The sequence below is a fragment of the Botryllus schlosseri genome, chromosome 13, assembly GCF_051294905.1.
Source record: "Botryllus schlosseri isolate E-star chromosome 13, Bs_hap1, whole genome shotgun sequence".
In the NCBI taxonomy this organism is placed as follows: Eukaryota; Metazoa; Chordata; class Ascidiacea; order Stolidobranchia; family Styelidae; genus Botryllus; species Botryllus schlosseri.
Genome location: NC_137248.1, coordinates 5,788,242 through 5,810,024, shown reverse-complemented (window position 1 = coordinate 5,810,024; position 21,783 = coordinate 5,788,242). Strand labels below are relative to the sequence as shown.

Below are 21,783 nucleotides of genomic sequence, written 5' to 3'. Positions count from 1 at the left end.
ATATTGATGTTACACATCGATGTTCATAAATAACTAAATTGGAACATTTTTTTTCACCAAACATCATCAATTTGCATCATTATTATTCAAAAATACAGCGCGAAAGGAGAGGTGAGGCACAGGTGAGGCACGGGCGGGTCGTGCCTCACCTGCAACAATGCAATTCATCATAAATAGCTCGGAATTCTTAATAACTGGAATCAATGAAATGCTATAGTCACACTGATTCCGAAAATCTAAATATTAACAGTGTCAGAGCACCAGAACCCCCAAAAATCGCCAAGGAAGGTGACCTTCGCCTTTATTACAGACAATGTTATCGTAGAGAAACAATGGCTAGGTGAGGCACAAACGAATCTGCTTCATGCGCTATTCGCTAACAATTGGACAATCGAAACCGAGTGAAACGCGCTACAGATTTTGGAATCCAACAGTCTTGTAGGAATTATATAAGATTGAAGCGACGGCCAATGCGTAATGCGAAGCCATGCACCCATAGCTACGTTAAATTGTGATACGTGATAGCTATTTGCATAGGCTGCATTGTCGTTGTTTGTGTCCTTTATGTATGCTGTGTTCGACTGCAATCCCTTTAACCGGTAATTGTGGTATGTGATTGTGATAGCCATACTTACAAAGCCTGCGATTTTGTTTGTGGTAGTGGTGCCACTCCTAAACACTAGATCTAGTGTATTTTGACTTGACCTAGTGCATTTTCTTTCGAAATTCAGCAAATCTAGTGTTTTTTACTGAATAAAATTTGTAACTGAGGATGCTTTTTTCATGTTCTTCGAATAATTTATACCGGAAAGCCTACTTGAAAAGACAGTAATTATTATTTGTCTAAACATGCCCATTTGGCACAATTGCGACCAGTCCTACATGTATCATAGAATGTGAAATTGCAACGGCTACCAGTGTGCAAAGAAAATGCTCTCTCTACCCGCTGCTGTTGTTATTATTTACATTTCAAGTCTCTTTACGTGCGTGTTGTTCTTTTGTATGTGGGGGGGGGGGGCGTGCCTCACCAGCCATGAACCTCACCGCACGTCACTGGACATTACAATAACCTAAATAGTTTGTGCCAAACCGCGGGACATTCCAGACACGGTACATCGGTATCTGTAAATTATATCAGCGAGAACATAGTCCGGATTTGACGCTATCGTAAATCTTTGGGTTACACCTATTTGATCAAAATTGCTGGAGCACTTGTGTTTTAGAATTGCGGTTCTGGGATACAAAGGTAGCAAATGTACTTTTATGGCAGGTTGTCAAGTCGTGTAAAAAGTAAGGCCGCATTTGACCCGCGAACTGAGCCTTGCAAATTGACCTATATATTGCGGTTTCTCATTCTGATAAAGATGGAATTATTATACAAACTTTCAGCACAACACCCATCACGGCCATCAGGTATGGTGCGCACTGCGCAGGTAACTGTGCTCTGCATAATGTGCATATGCCTAAATATACGAATTGCTATAGCTGTGGTTGCCTTTAAAACAAACGGTGTTTACCAACACTTTGTTTCAAACATGTTTAAACAGTGTTTTAAATAAATGCCTTTTTTCGAGCGCTGTATACGGTAATTATGCTATAATTGTGTAAATACTTTCGAAAAACATTTAATATGAGCGTACGGACGATTTGCACCTACTATAGTCGACGTATACGGTATGGAGTGGCTGGAACCCTCGAATTCGTCGTCGGTTCGACAGTTGTAGCAAGTAGATATAGGTCATTGTTACGAATTGGTATTCTGATTATGATGACCGCTGACCGTAAAAATGCTGCATAGCGATGTAGTCCTTATTAAATATATTTTTGGTCTATTTATGACAGTGTTCATAAGCCTTTTCGTCGAAGGAAGCTTATTTACCTTGTATTTTCAATCGTTAATGTCAATTCATTGTGACGTCACAATTAAAGGTTCTTGACGTCATGACTAAAAAAAACAATAAAAAACCTGTTTTAAACAAGGGCCATACTTTAAAAATGTTTGTTTTAAATTTATTTTTGTTTTAAATGCAACCCTAGCTATAGCACATCCTTCTTGACTTTTCATCGCCCATATGTACGCATAGATATTATTTGTCAGCAAACGGATATAATTCGGGAATCCCCAGACGGTGGAAATCCATCGTTAATCATACGTTAACGCTCTTCGGGCAGGTTCGCATCGCCTGAAAATTCCTAGCATACAGAGTAGGAATCGCGTTATGGTTGTCCCTACATAATCATAAAATTCGACAAAAGCGAATAGCCTACATCCCAATATATCCATGATACACCGATATGTTAGGTAGAGAAAACTATCCTTCTACTTAAATATTGTAAAAATCTGTGGTTGCATTAATCGCCTTTTGCCGCATGGCGCACATATAGGACACAAGTCCATGATATACAGTATCACTACGAAATTATATTGTTATTTCCGTTGCCAGAATATAAGTGGACAGGGGATGCGTCAATTACGGCCTCTTGTAACATTGATTTTCGGTGAAGTAGGAAGACTAGAAAATCTTAGCGATAATCTCGAAGTCCCCCATAACTAGTGACTACACGGGAACGAAAGATTATGAATGGCATATGGTTACAATAAACTATTCTGGGGTCAGAGTTCCGTTAGAAAACCTAAGAACTATTTATAACTTACGTATATGCAAAATTGTCCTGTGATATCAATCCATTCTATTTCGAGCAGACTAATGGCGTCACATCACAAGTGCTATTACGATTGGCGTCTGCGTGTCAGTCGATCAAGATACTGGAATAATTTGCTCATGTCTGCGTCAAGGTCCCGACGTAAAAAGATTCCATACTTGCGTAGCTGTAGTGACGCGGTACTGTTGATATTGATGAAGTCTGGGGCAGGTTTGGTTGATCATCATGGACGCAGGCGCAGGCCTTCCCCTGGAACAAAACCGCATTTAATTATTACCAGACCTGACATGGCTTTGAACCCGCGTCTTCCAAATAGCGAGTACTCCAGCCAATAGCATCTGTTTGGCTTTCTGATATGTTTTTCTGTAAGGTATATCAATCAAGGATCAATCAAGGATTGAATACACGACTGTGATACAAGAACCTTATATATGCACGCATCCCGATTTCTCGGGCAGATATTATGACAACAAAGGCCCGGAAATAGATTTTGAAGAAATAGAAAAAACGTATAATTAAGAAATTGCCACGTTTTTCTAAAAAAAAAATTCGAGTCATCGTATGTCATAATCGGAAGATATGGAATCGAATAGTACTGAATGATGGAACCTTTCTCACAAAATTTCGATTGCATAAGTTTCATGATGGAATCAAAATTCAAAGTGCCCAATCGCACACCATGCGAACACGGAGTCCATTCTTCACTTACTTATAAAATACGTTTCAACCGCTCTTTTACGCGAGAGAAATCGAATGCACTCTAATGACTCTGTATCGCCGATCACATCAAATATAACCAATTTTACACATAGTTTATTATGACATTTGACAGCGTATCCATAGTTAGGAATGAGTATCTCTCTTAGATTGAAATTGCTTTAAGTCTGTCGTTTTGATGTGCAAAATCAACATGCGGGCTGAATGCCGATATACCATGTAGCTCACGAGGCTAATAACAGTTCTAGTGAGAGTAGCGATTTCCAAATATGTATAGAAGTAAGCATTTCAGGCCCCGTCGTGCCAAAAACTGCTGTGTACTATAAATCGTATCCCTTGGATATAGGTAACGCAAGTATAGACAAAACCGACTTTAGTATACTCCAAGAAATTAGAAGTACTTTGTTAATGACTGTTACTTCCGATTACCTTAGAATCTAGTGTTTGCGGGCTAGTATCGTCTTCTATTACAACATATCATATGATTTAAGCTCGTCGTGGTTGTAATGCAGGTTCTCGCATTTTAAGGCTTGTGCTACAAGTCAATGCATTGTATTCAAATTTAGTTTGCGAACGACTTTCCATTCTTGCACACTCAATTCTCGAGTCTCTGATGCGGTTTCTGACTCTGGGTCTTTAGAGAAGCTGTGTCTGGCGAGGAGAGGCTCTGTAAAACCACCGACACATAGAAAAGCGGCAGAGCCGAGACTGGAACCAGTTACCGTTGGTGCCGCAGCACAGACAAGCGACTATACTACGCCACTGGCCTCCCCCACCCATGTCCGATGAATATGGCCTGTTGTAGCTATTGTTTTATACCAGGGGTCGCCAACTCAAACTTTCAAATTTCGTTGAGTCCGCGGGCCGCAAGTATGCAATATAGATACAAAATATAGGTCACGCACTTTAGCAGCCACGTTAAAAAAAATTACGTCAGTACAACTCTGTGCTCTCTAACATGGGCCACGGGCATATTACCACAAACGAAATAATAATTTAATATTTTATCAATGAAATACTAATGCAATTACAGCAAATTATATCATGACCATCAACGCTTTTCAAAGACGGAGGAATATAGATATTGGGGATAGCGACTCAGCGAGACACGGTAGAAGCCGACGGACTATATCCTCGTAAAGGTTGATCTTCTGGGGGAGTCTTATGCCGTTTTCTAAGAGTCCCGGTCTTGGCAGTGTCTGGGCCATTGCACTTCAAGGCATTATGCCCCATATCAACTGATATTCGCTCGATTGAATCCTGCTTTCATCGCCGAAGCAGTTTCATCTAGTGACGGATAGTGATGGAAAATTGCAGAATTGCTTACTTTGAAACGACAACAACAATATTTTGAAACTGAAATCAATTACAGCATCTGAAAATGCTTAACTTAGCGTTCTTCCGAAATCTCAAATCCGATTGCGGGCCGCAAAACATGACCTCGCGAGCCGCGTGTTGGTGACCCCTGTTCTACACCGTAAAGATATAGCCTGCGCTCCTATAGCCTCCTACATTCAATTGAAATCAGCTACGAGCGGGCGCAGCAACGTAAGATCAACCGCGACAAACTACAATCACTACCATGCAGTGCGCAAACGACACAACGGAGAAATTCACGCAAGCGACCTTGTAATATTGTTGGCAACGTTATGGGCTCGGTTTTAAATATAGATGGGCCTATCAGCATTGGCCTCCAATGAATAAATTTCACTTGTTTGGAATCAGATCTTTGCAATTTGTCTCATTGCTTTTCACCATGTAAAAGTGCAGACTATACACCACTCGGGGAATAACGTTCTCACGGGCGTTCTTCGGTTTGATCTTGAAATAAGATTGTGCACAATTTAGTCGATAAGGACTATTTTGATACGTACAAGGAAATTATAGTTTCATTCCCGGGCAATCCGTGATACCACCATTCGATAGCAGCATATAGCACCATAAGCTTATGTTCAAAGACCAAGGATAACACGAAAGTATATAGCAGCGTGCTGATGTGAAGAGAACAAGACATTTAACGATATTCGTCTATAATTTGTTTATATTATTGGGTGGTCGCTGCGATGAAGTCAGCATATACTACAATTGCTGTTGAAATGCCGGAGAGATCTGACTTCAGCAGCCCTCGGGGTGAAATATCTAACGTATAGCGAAGATCTCGGTTCAGCGTCCCAACAATACGTTTGCTGACACAAATTTGCGATTTTTCAGGATATTCTTTCTGGTAGGAGATGTCTCGGCTAACACCGCGGATTTATCGATGTCTCCCAATCCTGCTCTGCGAGCGCATAATATTCCCTTCATCTTCCTCCTAAATGAAAGTGAAACACGAATACTGCTATAGATCAGTCTGATATGCCGACTGATTGCCGGAGCTGTAGTAACGCTGGTCACAAGAATATCTATCCCTATCGGATAGTCCGATAAATTATTGAGGTTATTTTTAAATCGATTTGTAATCCATCGTCTGTAAATTTATCAGTTTTTATACCTCGATTGAACTAGCGATAAAAATTGAAAATGGTGCATCTTCACGCAAAATTATGTGTCTTATGAATGATAAAATCGGAGTTGGGTTATTTACGCCTGGTCAAACATAGCATTGCCATAAATTTACTGGCCTCTGCATGAAACGAGTCGAGAAATAACACACATTACTATGCAGATAATTGCAGAATAGATCTTGGCAGGGACCCACCAAAATCGAAGGAAGAAGATCTATTCATACGCAGATGAAAGATAAGTATGACGCCATGTTCTATCTCCTAACGGCGGCATATTTAAAGACAAATGAAAGAATACATTGCTAGTACAGTGTACAGCAGGGATATATAGCGGATACGTGAAGAATCAATACTAAACTAAGCGATATGAAGTTTATCCTGAAAGGTAAGTGATGGTCGAAACATATTATGATTCTTTTACAGTAACTTTTGCATACATATACGTGGATCAAGGAAAATATATGTGCACTATATAACGAGTACTCCGTATGAGAAAGGCTATATTGGCCCTGACGTATATTGCCGCATGCCGGCAATATGCCTGGGACGCTTAAGGGCATAATGTGTTTATAGTGGTTGACTATATTTATAAGAGCATTACATAGGAAAATATCTCTCAAAAGGCGCGTACTTTTTTAACTTCAGGGATATGGTATGTGTTAGAATTCGGCATATCTGCGATTGCAGGTTACTTTTTCGTTGTATAACTGCTGTTTTTTTAAAGATATTAAATACCATTTCGTTAGCCTTTTCAAGTCTCCAGGGTTGACAGACGTTTTAGCTTGAGGACCGCATTTAGAATATGAAAGTCTTCACCGGCCGCACCATATAGTATGATTAGGATGACAAGCTAAATCATAAAATCCAAAACACGTCAAAATACAAGCTTATATTTTTATCGCCGGGTGACCTTAAAAATACGGGATATTATACGACTATATGAAAATCATTGTCTCAAATACTAATTTGATTACGGCCCAATATTAATTTGATGCAGTTTCCGCAAAGGGCTTCCCCGGTATTGCAATTATATTTGCTTATGTAAAACTTGCATTTTACACGTTACCTCCCAATAACGAGCTGTTTGCAATGTGTCGGACGTTTTTTCATTTCAATTGCTTCATTTAGTGTATAGCTTATAATTTGATACATTGTGCCGGCATTTGATGGGTGCTCGGTTTAAAGAGTGGCGAAAATTCACATTTGAATGGCGGAACCTCGAATTATTGAATTCAAAACTGTCTTTTTGAAATGTTAGAGCGGATCGTACAATTATACACAAACAAAGATATATGATAGCTTCAAGGTTCAAGGCTACTCTCAGTTCTATAGAAGTCTTCTGTTTCACGGCGCTGAAGTGCTCATAGTGTTTACTCGTACACACTTACGTACCCAGAAAAAGGCCTAAGAACTTCTTAGGTTTTATATATCAAGTAAATGGATAACATTTCGGTATCATAATCTAGTTATATATAATTCATCCTTAGCTTGTTGAAGCTACATTTTTCCTTTCCACCGCTTTCGGTAGCCGTCTCATTCTCCCGAATTCACCAATCGACTTTTGTTCATGACTTGATAGGAATTTTTATAAATGACATGGAGAAAATTTCTAAAAATTGAATATTTACGTTACCTGGCAACCTACAATTCATCCAGCATTTTTATGACAACAGGAATCAATATTATGCTGCAGATACTACGACACATATTTAGTATCCATGTAAACGGCGTAAGCGGAACGGTTTGGTAGCATTTTGGGAATGTTCATTCAACAACAACTACAATAAGCGTTGCTTAATCCCAAGAACTCATCCATAATATGTTTCGTTGTATTAAAGCCAATTTTAATCCTTGGTCTTATTATCTGACGCGGCAAACCTAACGTAAATGCTGATCTATACACCCAATACACTACATATCAATCGCGAAACTAAAGTCGTAAAACCATCGCTGTACTTCAAAACGGGTACATTCGTATGCACTGTTTCTTAGCGTCGATGACGATATCTGATTATGATCGGGCGGGAATATAGCAATTTACATTACGTATGTTCGTGTTCGATTTACTTTCCATCATACACTATTTCATCATTTCAGAAATTCTGCTAGCTGCCATAGTTATTGGGTTTCCATTCATCTGTTTTGCATCACCTGTCGGCAACCCATGTTCCAGTAGCAATCCGTGCAAATTTGGAGGGAAATGTGTGAATGGGAAATGCCATTGCGTACATTCTTGTACCTCCAAAGGTATATGCATATTATATATAATAGGCCTAGTATATTCGCATGTACTATTCCTCATTTTGCGGTAATTAATTTGTAGACTCGCGCTTATAAAGCGAATGCCAAATGATTTCTAATGACATGCTTATTTCAACCAGGTGTCCTCTTACTATGCGGTGGCGATGGAAATAGTTACCTGAATTATTGTTTTATGCGAGCAAAGTCATGTGAACTGCAGACAGAAATCAAAGTAGAATGTTTTGGGATATGCAATCGATGTGACAAGGACGTCACCAGTCGCGGTAACGCACCGTTGGATGATAGAGGTGGGAATTGTTTCTTTTCACCACAGATAAACCATCACATTTGTCGAAATCTGATAGATAGTGCGAGATTCAAGTATCTTCGACACTCTCGTATAAGGGAAATATATCCAATTATACATACTATAGTGAGTAGATGAAGTTCAGTGTAGTGTGCTTCGATTTAGCATGACTGCACTCGTTTTTTTTACGAATGAGAAATGGCCCCTGTATGGGAAATTGAGTGTAATTAAACAGGTTTCTAAAAGTGGGGTTAGTCTCACTGGCCAGCAGTACGTCGAGGTTCGTGAGTTCAATTTTATAATAGCCGCATATCAGTGGTAAAAGAGAACAACAATTGATGATCGTTGTGTTATGATTTTCCTATGATATCTATATTTTTCGTTTTAGCGGTTTCGCAGAATAAAAAGGTCTGTCCGATGGGGGACGAATTTTGTTTTAATGACGGCCTTTGTCTTGAGAGCAGCAGCGGAAGACTGTGTCGGTAAGTCGAAACCTCGCAGTAACGAGCCAAGCGCCTTCTAATCACGTTAAATAAAACAGGGAGATAACTTAAATTTTATTAATATAATAAACCATCCACCTTCCACGTAATTACACGCTTTGAATTTAGCTCAATGCACAATTTCACATATTAGTACGTTATGAAAGATAGAAAATTGTAAGTCCTGCTGCATTGCGCAACTGTCGATCCACCAGAAGTAGGTATATTTGTTTGGTAGACATTTTCGGTAGACAGTTTTGATTTGTATCGCCCGATTGTATGCTTGCTAAAATTTACAACTTTCAGTCATTCACTGATTCCAATCGTGTAGATGCGCGCACGGATTTGAAGGACCACGGTGTCAGAAAACATCAGACAGGAGTCGATTGTCTCCCCGATCTTTACGAATCAAACAGACTGACAAACATTTGGGCGATGATAGGAAATTTAATAACGTTGTCGCAGGAACTCTGTGCTTGATCGCCGCAATGGGCTTCGGGATACTGGCAAGATGTGTGGCAAGGGTAAGAGTTTCTTGCTTATCTTCACATGACATATATAGTTTGTAATTAAAATTTGCACCTCTCACGAACACATTGAAATTGAATCAATTTATGCGATTTTTGTGATAAGCCACTAGGATAATTGGGGATAAGATCATACTGCTCGTCTACTTTCACTTCTTGAAATAACGATGCAAAATATTTTCTACAGGAGATCATGGTTTGTAGCAAAGCAACAGGGGAAGGAAAATTCAAGGACGGAGCAGGTCGTGACAACACCAGAGTTTTGACATACTTTTATGGCCGCAAACAGCACTTCGTAGTTTTCCATTTTTTCTATAGATAAACGATTGTTCACTGTGATACATTAGGTGCATGCATATCGTTTCCGAGCTATAATTATATACTATTATTTAACTATTTATTCGCTAATTGCTTCATTCCGAAATACATTGTTACTGGTTTTGAAAACTTTTGTCTGATACACGCGTTATGGTCTTCGTTTGATGAACGCCCAGGTCTGTTGCGCTCACGCATCTTCTTTAAATGATGCACTGTGCAAAGCTCCTCCGTGGTTGTGATAGTCCGATGAACCTATTTGTGCGTGTTTTGTTTGTTGACTAATATGGTCATTTACATCAGGCCAATTTAATTCGATGCCAATCAAGATTGTAGTGCAGGCAGTCACACATTTGGATAGCCTACTCCTAACACTGAGCACATCAGATCATGAGGGTTGCATAGGTTGATAGCAGAAACGGAAAGTTGGGCTGAGTGAGTGAAAATATACGGTTTCGAATCGCGTCTAAACCTTCACACTTTTTTGTGTTACTATTTCAAGCCCGGACGCGTATGCAACAGAAATCGCATCTCAAGACGCCTGTTAGCTGAACATCCGGGGTGGACAGATTTGAGGTGATGAAGTACAACTGGCATAGGCTTACCTTTATCTTTGGCTTGAGTGTGAAAGCAGGAAGTCAGGTTATATTTTAGCGCAGCCGCAAAAGTATGTCTTTAGCCATGTCTTCCAACAAGTACAACGTGACCTCCAGCTGGGAGCAGCGCCTATAGAAGCCATATTGACTTCGTAATCTTCAGTTTGCAGGTTGTTTTCAGTATAATCAAAACGAACTAAACTTGCTCGCATTCAACTTGATAATTCACGAACATGATCCAGAAAATAAATCGTGTAACTTCACGATCATTTCACTGTACTTTGGGTTAAACAGAGTTGAAAGAAACTTCGATTACATGCATACAATAACTGAGTGTTAGAACATAGGCTACTTTCTTCACTGAATGATAAATATCTAAATCACATATAGGTTATATAACATTATAGATTTTCCGTGAGTGGATAAACCATTATTTCGCCAGTCTAACATGTTTCGGGATGCCACGACACTTGGTCGAAGTCTATCGAATTCCAATACACATCGCTTGAGATATATAGCAAATATCGCGTGCTGATATTGGAGCTAGTCAATCAGCCATAAGCGGCTTCGCTTTTAATCAACGCTGTCCCTCTGGCGTAACAATTGCCGTGCGTCGAGCTGAGGACAGCAATTATCTCGCTTCAGCTGTGGACGGATTGAGTAAATTATGTATTCGCGGATCTTCAGGGCTCAACGGCGCGGTCGGCAGGTTGTCTTCGAGTCCCGCGTTTAAAAACATTCTGGAAGCTTTCAGAACGCTGCTACTAATTCTATATCTACGCCAAGCCCGCTGCAATATGACCGCAGATAGTTCTTCTTGCTTCCTTCTGAACGTTGTGGTTATAGGTTCGTAGGATTGCTTCGAAGGATTCGAATCCATGAATTTCTCTTCCATTTGCGACCGAAGCCCTTCTAGTTCATCGGACTCTCCTAGCACTCGTTTCGTTAGAGCGAAAAGCACGTCCAAACAGTGAAGACGGTCTCCCATGACCATCGGCAGGTCCATGTCCATCAGGGTGAATTTGTTGGGCTTAGCTACTTTCAAAGGATCATCCAAACTGTCTACAAAGTCGGAAAGATGCTCGTATCCGATGAATTGAGTCGCTTTGGGGTCGAATCGCTCCCAAACCTCGTAAAACATTTCGAAATCTGAAAATTTGGGACAATGGATAGTCCGGGTAAAAATGGTAAGACTTAATAGAGCGTTATTAGTAGGGATGGGCATGGGCAATACTTGAGTGATTCGATTCTTAATTGAGTAATATAGGCGTCGAGTCCAGTATTGGAGCATCACTCATCATGACGTCATAACATGATGAATGACGTGGAAAGTTCAAATGTACATATTTTATGCGACCACAAAGAATGTGATGCCAGTTCCACATGACATTAAAGATAATTTGACATTCTTCGACTATACCTTTATGTCATTGCACTTTTTGGAAATGCTGTGAGTTGATCACGGCTTCACATATATATCATATCCACTGTTTTGCGTACCGATCTAATTTTATGACAGTTCGTGAACTATTCAAGCTTAAACCCAAACTTACCGTCTTCTCCTAATGGATCGGAGCTTTCCTCTGTTGCAACTCCGAAATTTTCAAGTATAATAGCGATGTACATGTTTACAACGATGACGAACGTGAATATCAAGTACGTAACAAAGAAAGGAATGCCGATGTCAGCAGTCCCGCAGTTTCCTTTCGTGGTGGGATACCGCTCGTTGCCTAGTTTTGGATCGCAGTCGGGCGGATCCGTGTCCAAAATAGGACTCAGCAACTCCGCCCAGCCTGAAACCAAACATCCGACTGAATGAGGGGCCGTAAATACAGCGCAACAAAATTATTACCAGCGGACGTGGTGATCATGAAGAGACACAGGAATGAGTTTCCGAATGTTTCGAAGTTAAACATATCGTCGATACCCCCGCCGCGTTGCACATACGCGAATTGAGACATCCCGAAGATCGAATAGATGAACCTGCCACGAAGGTCAGCTGTCTCATCTAAAGAGCTTTATGGGATGGCCATATACATTAAAAGTCATCGCCCATTGCTGTAGTACACGTAAGTTATTTTTACGGTATTTATTAGCTTGTTTATCTAGAATTGCGCATAGATTAATGTATATCTATGCTATTTATGGTTGGCGCAGATGCTCCCAGCATCGCCATGGAAACTCAGAAAATTACTTTTCTGTAGTGACTTTGACTAGAACCGAACCTTGGATTAATCAGAAGATGTCCCTGAATGAAGTGTTTCTGGTGAATGCTTGTAGTTGTGTCATTCCTTTTTGATTTAGCTTATGGTCAGGCACTTTTGAGCTAAGCTCAAGTGGGGTAATATAAGGGATTAGGCACCAAATTCGCTAAAATATCGTTGTGCTACCTGCTACCATTGCACATGATTATGTATAACAAAATATTCAGCTGGAAATCTTTTCGCGCTCCGCGTGATTTACCTCCAGCTCGGAATTATTGCTAATCCTAATCCTAATTGCTAGTCCTAATCCCAATAGTCCGAAGTGTCTCAACAGCCATAACATCTTCCAGGTCACCAAACAATGCGTTGGGATTATAAAATACCGGGTACTCTTTTTAATCCTTTTTGATGGCGGCGCAAAATTTGTCACTATCCTCAAAGGGGGCGTGTCGAAAAAAGCTTGAGAACCACTGCGTTATGGCGATGTTTCAGCGGTGCGGGCTATCTACCACAGTAATGAGTAACAGTTTATCGCGTTAGGGTTGAATGTAAATAACACAAAAACATTCCGTTACGTGAATAAATCATGTCTCCATCACATGTCAATGAAAATGCAACTGATCCGCCAGTGTATTCCCTTTGTATGATCTCAACAAATTTATCCGATAAGCGTCCGGAGAAAAGTAGGCTAATCAACTTAGAATAATCTCCATCAGTATTTGCCATAATAGCAACGAGTTCGTTCCTTGCGGTACCAGTACACGTTCAACAAGATATACGTTGCATTTTCTTTAGTTTTATATACTTACATGACCAAGATTAGAAGCAAAGCAATGTTGAACAAAGCGGGTAGGGACATCATGAGTGCAAATAGCAGGGTTCGAATTCCTTTCGCACCCCTAATCAATCTCAATATTCTGCCAATCCTTGCCAACCGTATAATTCGGAATAATGTCGGCTGTAATGAGAAGTAGGGTTTACTAATATGTCAAGAAATATATTGCTCCCAGCATCGATCCAGTGATCCAGGCACCCGGCAAACATAGTGTACTTTTTGTCTGTACGTCGTTATTGTAAACCAATCCCAATGTTTCGAGCTATTACGTACGTGACCAAAATCACGTGTCGACGTTACGCATTATTATCAATGTAATATTCAATAACAATGTCTAAATTTGTTCTGCGAACAATTTTCTGCCATTATACATGACTCGGTGGGAATTTAAACAGATATAATCTCTTCTTGTCAAAAACATCCCCAAATTGTTCGTCTCGACAAATTTGCATGCAAAGCCAATATCTAATGTATTTTTATATCTATATATACTGTATCGTAACTATTATTGGAGTGATAATTATTACGTGAAATTGATGACAATTTCGAAGCGACATGTCGGATAAAGTGAATACACAGCCAGAAATAGTTAATATGTGGAAAATTACTCCCACAAATGGTCGAGAATGATAAGTTCAATAGCGAATTTATGTAATGGTTTCAATTCGAAGCTACGTTATACTCTATATCCAAAGCTCCATTCATGTCTTTGGGACAGTTTGCTCATCGTGCAATGGGTATCATTTAGTACCATCCATTTTGTATGGGTAGTGGATGGTGGACGTATATACTGGAGAAACTATTTATTTTAGTATAAGTAGATTGGAGAAACGAATTTGAGAAATGTCAGATACATTAACGACTGTTACCCGATCTTTTGACCTGTTGCAGTGACTAAAACGGACAAATCATGGCTCGACAAATCATCAGTTACATACCTGTAAAAAGTATTTTTTGATCAGCTCGCTCATCGCCGTCCCGACGATAGACAAAATCACAACCGCAAAATCGAAAACGTTCCAAGCATTTTTAAAGTAGTAATGACGCAGTGCGAATAGCTGAAAATGAAAATATCCAATGAAATATCCAGTATTTATGCACCTCGTCTGTATTTCCGGTTACCTTCATCATGCATTCCCCGGCGAAAATGGCAATAAAAACGTAATTGATGAACTGTAAGATTTCCTCAAGTTTTTTGGTGATGTTGTGATATTCTATCATCATCGTGAACATGTTTGCAATAATCAACGTCATAATGGTAATTTCGAATGACTGATGCGTCACAATGTCGAATACCCAAGCTTGAAATTTATTCTGCAAAATATAATGAATATATGTATGTAAAACACGAATTTGCCTCTCAGCAATAACATTCACATTAGTTCGTAGTTATAGCCTATCAAAAATATTACCAAATTGTTTGAAACAATGTTTTAATATAGAAAAAGTTTTCATCAAAGCCGGTATAATTATAACAAAATTGGGGATCAGTGCACTTTACGGACCCCTGCCTACGCCAGTGGTAATTTTGAAGATCAAATTCGTGCAGTTTCGACTATATATACTGCCCTGCTATATTAAATAGAATGCGGGAAAGGTCAAGCAATTGGTACTTAACGCATGTCAGTCCGCCATGGACGCCTGTTAGTGAGATCGTCAAATAAAAAATTTTTTTTTGAATACAAGTACAAAAGTATTTGTTTCTTTGATAGTGGTACCCAGTTTCAAGCATCATATAACGTGCATTCCAGTTGCAAGTCACTCAGCACTCTATGTTGCAATTCAATTGCACTTTAATGGATTATTCGAATATATTTGGTCTTGTTTTAAGCATTGGCGTTTTAGAATCATTTTCATATTTAACACAACCCTGATCTGACCAGTAACTTCCACCTTTCTGAATAACGTTAATGAAGACTAGCATACACCTGATTTTTTGCCTATCAGCAATTGCAAAGCCGCGATAATATAGTTAGGCGTCATTCTATATTACATGCAGCATTAGCACATCATAGGCACTTTGCGGCAACCCCGAAATTATGTTATCCTTCAAATCCTGTCGCTGATACACAGATTGTGTGGGCGGTTTGTGTTACCCACTTTCGGTCTCGGCACAGGCTTCTGAGGTTGCTTTGAACCGAGCTTTTTCATCGCGTTATAATATTTCCTCTGCTCTTCGGTCATGAATATGTCTTGTCCGCCAAGTTTCTTCTTTTGCTGACTGAAGTTATCGATGATGACGCCGATGAATAAATTCAGTGTGAAGAAACTCCCGAACACTGTCAATATAGAAGAAGTCACGGCGTGTTTGCATTTGTATTTAAAGGTTTTGTGGCGCACCAATAAATATCACGAAGTACGCGTAGAAAGCGGTACTGTTCTCAAAGCTAGGCTGCATATCTTCTTCTGTAATGTCGACAGCGTCGTACATGATATCCATCCAGCCTTTGTACGTAGCGACCTACAGTACGGGAGACATGTCAATGAAATTGTAGCATCAACTATTATGCTGCAACATTTCGACATTTTTGTGGATAATCTAATCCGGAATATATCCTTGTAGCTGCTACAATGCCTCAATCGTGTCATGATAACTTCATCTTCTTATTGACTGTGATCCGAAAGCATATCATTAATGCAGTACTTATGATGATATTGTAAATCGGTTGGTTTTCATACTAGACTCGGCCATATCCCACTATAATAGACACGGACATATCTTCAGATGGCAGTCAGATATTCGGAGTATTTTTAGTTTACTCATTCAATTTAAAAAGACAGGGAGGTGTCGAAACAGACCGGTAAAATCCGAAAACAGTCTATAAATCGGCCTTCATACGATATGTGCTGAAAATCAAGTTAATAATATAGAAGCAATCGCACGGAATCAAGTGCACATATAACGAATTGTATGGGTCATATGGTGGTCATAGCTCGGCGAGATCGACTAACCAGGGAGGAGATGGTCACAGCAACGGTGTCTATCAAAATTAGCCGTTCCGTTTTCCCGGATTGGCGAATTGTCAATAAAAATCTTACTTGAAGTAAAGCTAAATACCCCTTTAGCGAATTGTCGAATGAAATTTTCGAATTGATCCACCTTATCTCCTTCGTGATGTTTTCGTGAATGAAAGTGCAATTTTCCCTGGATTTGATGCAACGATCACAGCATAAATATTATCTAATGCAAATACCCCAAAACATACTTTGACAGGTGCGGGAATGTGTAATTTGCGATGGTGTAGTTTGCTTCCAGTTTTTCGCCGGAAGTGGTGTTCGCGCACTTCCGGAATTTACCAGCGAAGAGATTTACTCCCATTATTGAAAAGATGAGCCAAAATATCAGGCAGACCATCAAAACGTTGAGTATGGAGGGTATTGCCCCGATTAATGCGTTGACTACAACCTAAAAAAGGTAACATTCAATAATTACATTCATATCGGGGATAACGGTGGGTTTCGATTAGTTCCTATGTCCAGATACGTCAATTCAAGTCATACGAGCCCAAACGCTGTGACAAGACTAAAACTCACCTTCATCCCTTGGAATCTTGACATTGCACGTAGAGGCCGCAGCGCTCTAAGAGTTCTCAAGGATCTAATACTGCTGATATTGTCCATACCTAACGATTCCGCCACGAGACCAATGATGGAAACCTGCAAGAAACCAATATAGCCATAGCTCATTCTGTGCATGATGATAGAGCGTTGGATCGCATACTCCAACTATTAAAAAGTCTAGCCAACACCATGCGTTGGTGAAATATCTCTTGAACCCGTATCCGACCCATTTTAGAAGCATTTCGAAGATGAAAACGTAAGTGAAGATTCGGTCCATGTACTTGAGGATTTTTTTGAGACTCTTGTTATCTACGAGATAGATGTCTTCAAAAGCCTGTAGAAAGAGAGCAAATCAATACTCTGATCAGAATCAATACACTCTGGTCAGAATCCTCGAGGGCCGTAAGCACCACAGTGTATCGCGGACTTGAATTAGGGGTTCAATAGACATTTCCAATTGACCGTGATTTGGAATCTACAGGTCGGATCAACTCCCGGTTAGTTAAACAGAGTTTTACAATGTCTATTGAAGAGCTGGTTGATCTCGCGTTCAAACAATCTCGATCATGTTCATGCCCAAACACTTCAATTGCGAACAGTTCCATAACTCTTACCAGCGCAGCACTGCTCAACAAGATCATCAGAATGATGAAAGTTTCGAACCACCCGTGCTCCACTATCTTGTAGCAAATCTTCCTCATATTCCACCAGACCAGGCAACATCCCTCGTCCATGCTCGGATCGCAACACGCGCACCTATTGCTAAATCTCGCCGGCCAGCAAGCGTCTGGTAGTTCGTCCTCTTTTTCATCTGAAACCTTTTCGTCAGCACGGTGCGGGCAATCGATTTGTAAGCCTTACCGAGCGATGGCGCTTTCGCGTCCACGTGATGTGTGACATCAGAGTACGAGCCCCAACTTCGCAGGTCACTGTGGGAACTTTGGAAACTCTGTAATACAACATTAGAGATAGAATCTGATAGCTTAATTCGTTAGAGAAGGGCCAGCTGCGATTGAACTGAGTTGGGTTGATCTTTGATCACAGACAGTGAAAAATGAGGGTGGACTGTTGCTTCCAACCTTAGACCATATATCGGCTTGGGAAAACATCTTACTAGAGGTGGTCAAAGTAGTCAAGAAAGCTTCTCAAGTAGAAGTACAAGTAGCGAAGAAAAAATCTACTCAAGTGCGAGTAGAAGTACTTCTTTCATAAGCAACCTAAAACTACTTGAAGTAGAAGTAAAATTGACTGACCTTAAATCTACTCAAGTATGTAAGTAGTTGTGAAAACGATCGTAATTCGTTCGAATGGACTGTCTAGAGCTGCAAATGGAGCTATGCGGAAGGTGTAGAGAGCTTGATTTATATTGATGCATTCCAGGAGGAGTCAATTTTTGACAGAATAAGCAGTTTTCAACATCATGGGATGTAAATGATAGCAAAAATACAATTACTTCTTCTAAAAAGCAGAAAAGATATTTCATGTCTTTTGTCCAGAAAGTTTCAACGCTGGTCTGCTAAAACAGGTCTAACGTTAAAAAAAAATCAAAGTCCATTTTTCCAGATCAGGACACGTCATGAGTTGCTAGGTATAATAGGTCATTGCTAGATTGCGAAACGATAGTTTCAAACGTTATGCGGGGCCATACTTACTGTGATGAAATATTTGTTATAGGCGACAATGCGGTGTGAACTGTGAACGGAACCACGCAACCCGGTATCTAAATTATATTCAGCGATACTTTCGCTAAGACATATTTGTCACTCCATAGCTACTGTGCGCGAAGTGCAACGAAAATTCTAGGTATTACATGACTTTTATAAAAATTAAATATTGGTACTATGTGAAAATAGCCCCAAAATTCCTTAGGCTATATTTCTTATTGGGGATTAAACTACTTCTACTTGGTAAGTAAGTAGTTCACAAAATATTACGAACTAGAAGTAGCGAAAAAGATCTACTTGAGTAAGTACCAGAAGTAGAGGAAAACTACTTGAGTACTTCGAAAGAGTAGAAGTACTTCATTACTGACCACCTCTGCATCTTACCCTATAGTCAGCGGCATCATCATGATAATCACTTTCGGATATCTCGACGTCAGATTCACCTGTCGCTCTCGGCACCTTCACATTTTGCTGAAAGCATGCAGTGGGTCGTTGATACAGTTGTCAATGGGGTGCGCAACGTGTACGTAGCCTATATACTAGATTCGACAGTTTATGAATGATATATGAGGTCAGAACTTGCGATTTTTCTAGATGATTTCAACCGCAATTTTAGTAGGATGTTCAGAGTCTATCGCATTTATGTTGTTATATAAGTTGACTCGCATTTCTGCCCGCCTCTGGATCACAAAGTTGACGATACATTTGATACGAATAAGAAATGAATGAATAATGAAGTCAATGCATTTTAAAAATATTAATGTACGACGACAGGTGTGTAGCAAAGAGAAGGATGAAATAATCTATTCTATTCAATCTTCTACAGTTTTAGAGACAAACGAATTGACTCACCGGAGACCATGTCACGTGAACGACTTCAGTCGGTTGACTTTCCATTTTATCATGTCGCCTTGCTAGAGGTGTTAACCCGAACGAAAGTCCATTTGCCGTTAGGTCACCTTTGCAGGATTCGCTGCTTGGCAGTGTTTGGCTTATCAACTTATTATCAAGACCAGAAACAATCTTCTGCCTGCAGAAGAATACCATTGTTACTATATCATAAGTCGAATTGTAATTTTGTCGCGTTAGCCACTGATGATATCGAGCTAATATGCAGATAAGTGAGGGTACCATATACAGATCACGTTACCTGCATGATTCCACGACGAGATTTTTAAGGTTCACGAGTTTGTCCCTCAAATATCCTACGAACTTATTTATTCTGATCATAGAAAGTTGAATGGCGTTTAGGTCCTCTTCTTCGTCACCGCCCGCATCTTTTGAGAACGTGTCAGCGCTGAATGAGCTCAGTAGCAACGCTAGAAAGAGGTTGAGCACCTGGAGATATAGGAAGTAGAGCCAATGTCGCGGTTCGAAAACATTTCTAATCTTAGACGGCGTAAGACGCAGTATAGAAATGGAGGTTCGGTTGTCTGGACAGTTACGCGCTGTCACGTGAATATTTCTTTCTTTAACCTATTCTTTTGAGACAAACAATTATTCCTGATGGAAAAGTTTTATGAAATTTCATTCAATTTGCCCGAAAAATTAAAAACAAATAGCATAGAAAGCACGTTTTAACATACCGCATGTGAAAATGCCTCGATTTTTTAAATTGCCGCCTTAATATGTCAATATATAATTGTAACAATTTATTGGTGTTACTTCACCTGTGTGCCGTTAGCCCTCAGTCACAGCCTAATTGCTGAAAACATATAAATGTTCATAATTTACTGTATGAAATACAATTGAATAGTATATTCATATTATAATGAACCCGGATATTGTCGGGCGAGGGTCGTCATGGGTAGTCGACTCGTCAGCAACTAGTTGAGAATTGGAAGGAACATTGTATATCAACAATCCTATCACAAAATATGACGTCACCAACATGAAATTTCGACTAATCTGAATGAAGAGAGCGCTTACGCTCAATGTACTATTTTTAGATGGTACACGAACTCCTTGTACTGGCACAGACTTGGTTGGCGTGTTTTGAAATAAAATACCCAAATGCATTCCATACACCAGAGAGACGTATACGTAAAACGGTTTGCATGTCGAAGAAAAGTGTCGGTAAAATATAATTATTTAGGCGCCATATGAGGAATTGAGAGGTATTGCGATTTGCGAAAGCTTTACCACAAGGTTGCCGACGATGTACACGAGCAGAAACACGGGCACGCAAACTCCGGACATCTCCCCGCCCCATCTCATGCAGTCCCACATCGTCTCTATCCATTCACCGCACAATATCCGAAAAACTATCAGGAACGAGTGTCCGAAATCTATCATATGCCAGCGCATGCGATCCTGTTGAATAATGCAAGACGAATTTAGTTTAGTCGCGTATCGTGAGAGTGATCGCTGTTGACTTTTCTTGAAAGGCATCGATTTTCTGCTACTTAAAAACTGCTGCACGGCGTGCCGTGCATGCCCCTTTTCGCGCTGTAGCCTACTGAGTTTACGAAATTATATATTCCGCGGTTCTGAGCAGCGACAAGAGCATGAGCTATTGAGCATAGCCGAGGAAAATCCACCGAGGCTTTGAATTACCATTGTAACATCGATGCCATCCATATATGACGTCGTATTGGAATTGGCTCATTCATTTTTAATATCATTTGTTCAACCTTTCGCCATTATACTCCTTATGATTGAACACAATCTGCATTTCGACCAATCCGCTATGTAATGTACAATATTGAACGTATTGTGAATAATGCGAAAAGCGTTTTTCCAGATACACTTGATTTTATCACAAACACAAAGCTAAGACATATAGATTTGTAACAAAACTGGAGTTATCTAATTATTACGACGTTGCGTTAAGTTTCCATACATATATATCTACTGAGTTGAGCCCATACTATGACTTCGTCGATACACACTATATACTAAATACTATACTATACTATCCTGTGCTAAAATTACCATTATTTAGTAACTGTGCATCAAATTAAAGTTGCCAAATACCAGCATAGGCCCTCACAACAGAAATGAGTAACTTTATAAGCCTCATATGGATAAATTACATACATTTGGCGAACCGGATAACTATTGGGAGCAATTATTCCAAATGATGAAGTCGCGGATTCATCTTAATGTAGTTACCACATATTATGCCATAATGACTGAGTTGAAAACCGGAGGCTGGCCGCGGAAC

At 39.9% G+C, this 21,783-nt stretch overlaps 2 protein-coding genes across 3 annotated transcripts in view; one reads left to right on the top strand and one right to left on the bottom strand.

The window, feature by feature from the left end:
• Positions 1-5,343: 5,343 nt before the first annotated feature.
• LOC145453588 (tomoregulin-1-like) lies at positions 5,344-9,916 on the top strand. Of its 2 annotated transcripts, XM_080331550.1 has the most exons (5): positions 5,344-6,270; positions 7,983-8,132; positions 8,267-8,434; positions 8,822-8,915; positions 9,247-9,915. In XM_080331550.1, exons 1-5 carry the CDS (start codon positions 6,252-6,254, stop codon positions 9,482-9,484), a joined length of 669 nt encoding a protein of 222 aa, XP_080187676.1. In that variant the 5' UTR covers positions 5,344-6,251; the 3' UTR covers positions 9,485-9,915. The 2 variants fall into 2 exon arrangements, with proteins under 2 accessions (XP_080187676.1, XP_080187675.1); XM_080331549.1 differs by lacking the exon at positions 5,344-6,270 and having other exon boundaries at positions 7,040-8,132; positions 9,247-9,916.
• Positions 9,917-10,587: 671 nt separating this feature from the next.
• The window catches only part of LOC145453586 (sodium channel protein type 4 subunit alpha B-like), a 29,187-nt gene continuing 17,991 nt past the window's right edge, over positions 10,588-21,783 (bottom strand). The window contains exons 22-39 of the mRNA XM_080331548.1: positions 20,760-20,930; positions 19,768-19,955; positions 19,470-19,647; positions 19,002-19,088; positions 17,815-17,902; positions 17,568-17,764; positions 17,114-17,287; positions 16,927-17,049; positions 16,599-16,798; positions 16,432-16,537; positions 15,733-15,853; positions 15,493-15,671; positions 14,515-14,706; positions 14,331-14,450; positions 13,367-13,515; positions 12,206-12,336; positions 11,907-12,146; positions 10,588-11,502 (exon numbers count right to left, since the gene is read on the bottom strand). Coding sequence (XP_080187674.1) covers positions 10,985-11,502; positions 11,907-12,146; positions 12,206-12,336; positions 13,367-13,515; positions 14,331-14,450; positions 14,515-14,706; positions 15,493-15,671; positions 15,733-15,853; positions 16,432-16,537; positions 16,599-16,798; positions 16,927-17,049; positions 17,114-17,287; positions 17,568-17,764; positions 17,815-17,902; positions 19,002-19,088; positions 19,470-19,647; positions 19,768-19,955; positions 20,760-20,930 — 3,162 coding nt within the window. The 3' untranslated portion in view covers positions 10,588-10,984. The remainder of the gene's footprint in view (positions 11,503-11,906; positions 12,147-12,205; positions 12,337-13,366; positions 13,516-14,330; positions 14,451-14,514; positions 14,707-15,492; positions 15,672-15,732; positions 15,854-16,431; positions 16,538-16,598; positions 16,799-16,926; positions 17,050-17,113; positions 17,288-17,567; positions 17,765-17,814; positions 17,903-19,001; positions 19,089-19,469; positions 19,648-19,767; positions 19,956-20,759; positions 20,931-21,783) is intronic.

Excerpts from the sequence above, each read along its gene's own strand:
- LOC145453588 (XM_080331549.1), top strand. The coding sequence starts at position 7,934 with ATGTTCGTGTTCGATTTACTTTCCATCATACACTATTTCATCATTTCA. Across the intron at positions 8,435-8,821 it reads CGCACCGTTGGATGATAGAG|CGGTTTCGCAGAATAAAAAG; the intron begins GTGGGAATTGTT and ends TTTTCGTTTTAG. Across the intron at positions 8,916-9,246 it reads AGCAGCGGAAGACTGTGTCG|ATGCGCGCACGGATTTGAAG; the intron begins GTAAGTCGAAAC and ends CCAATCGTGTAG.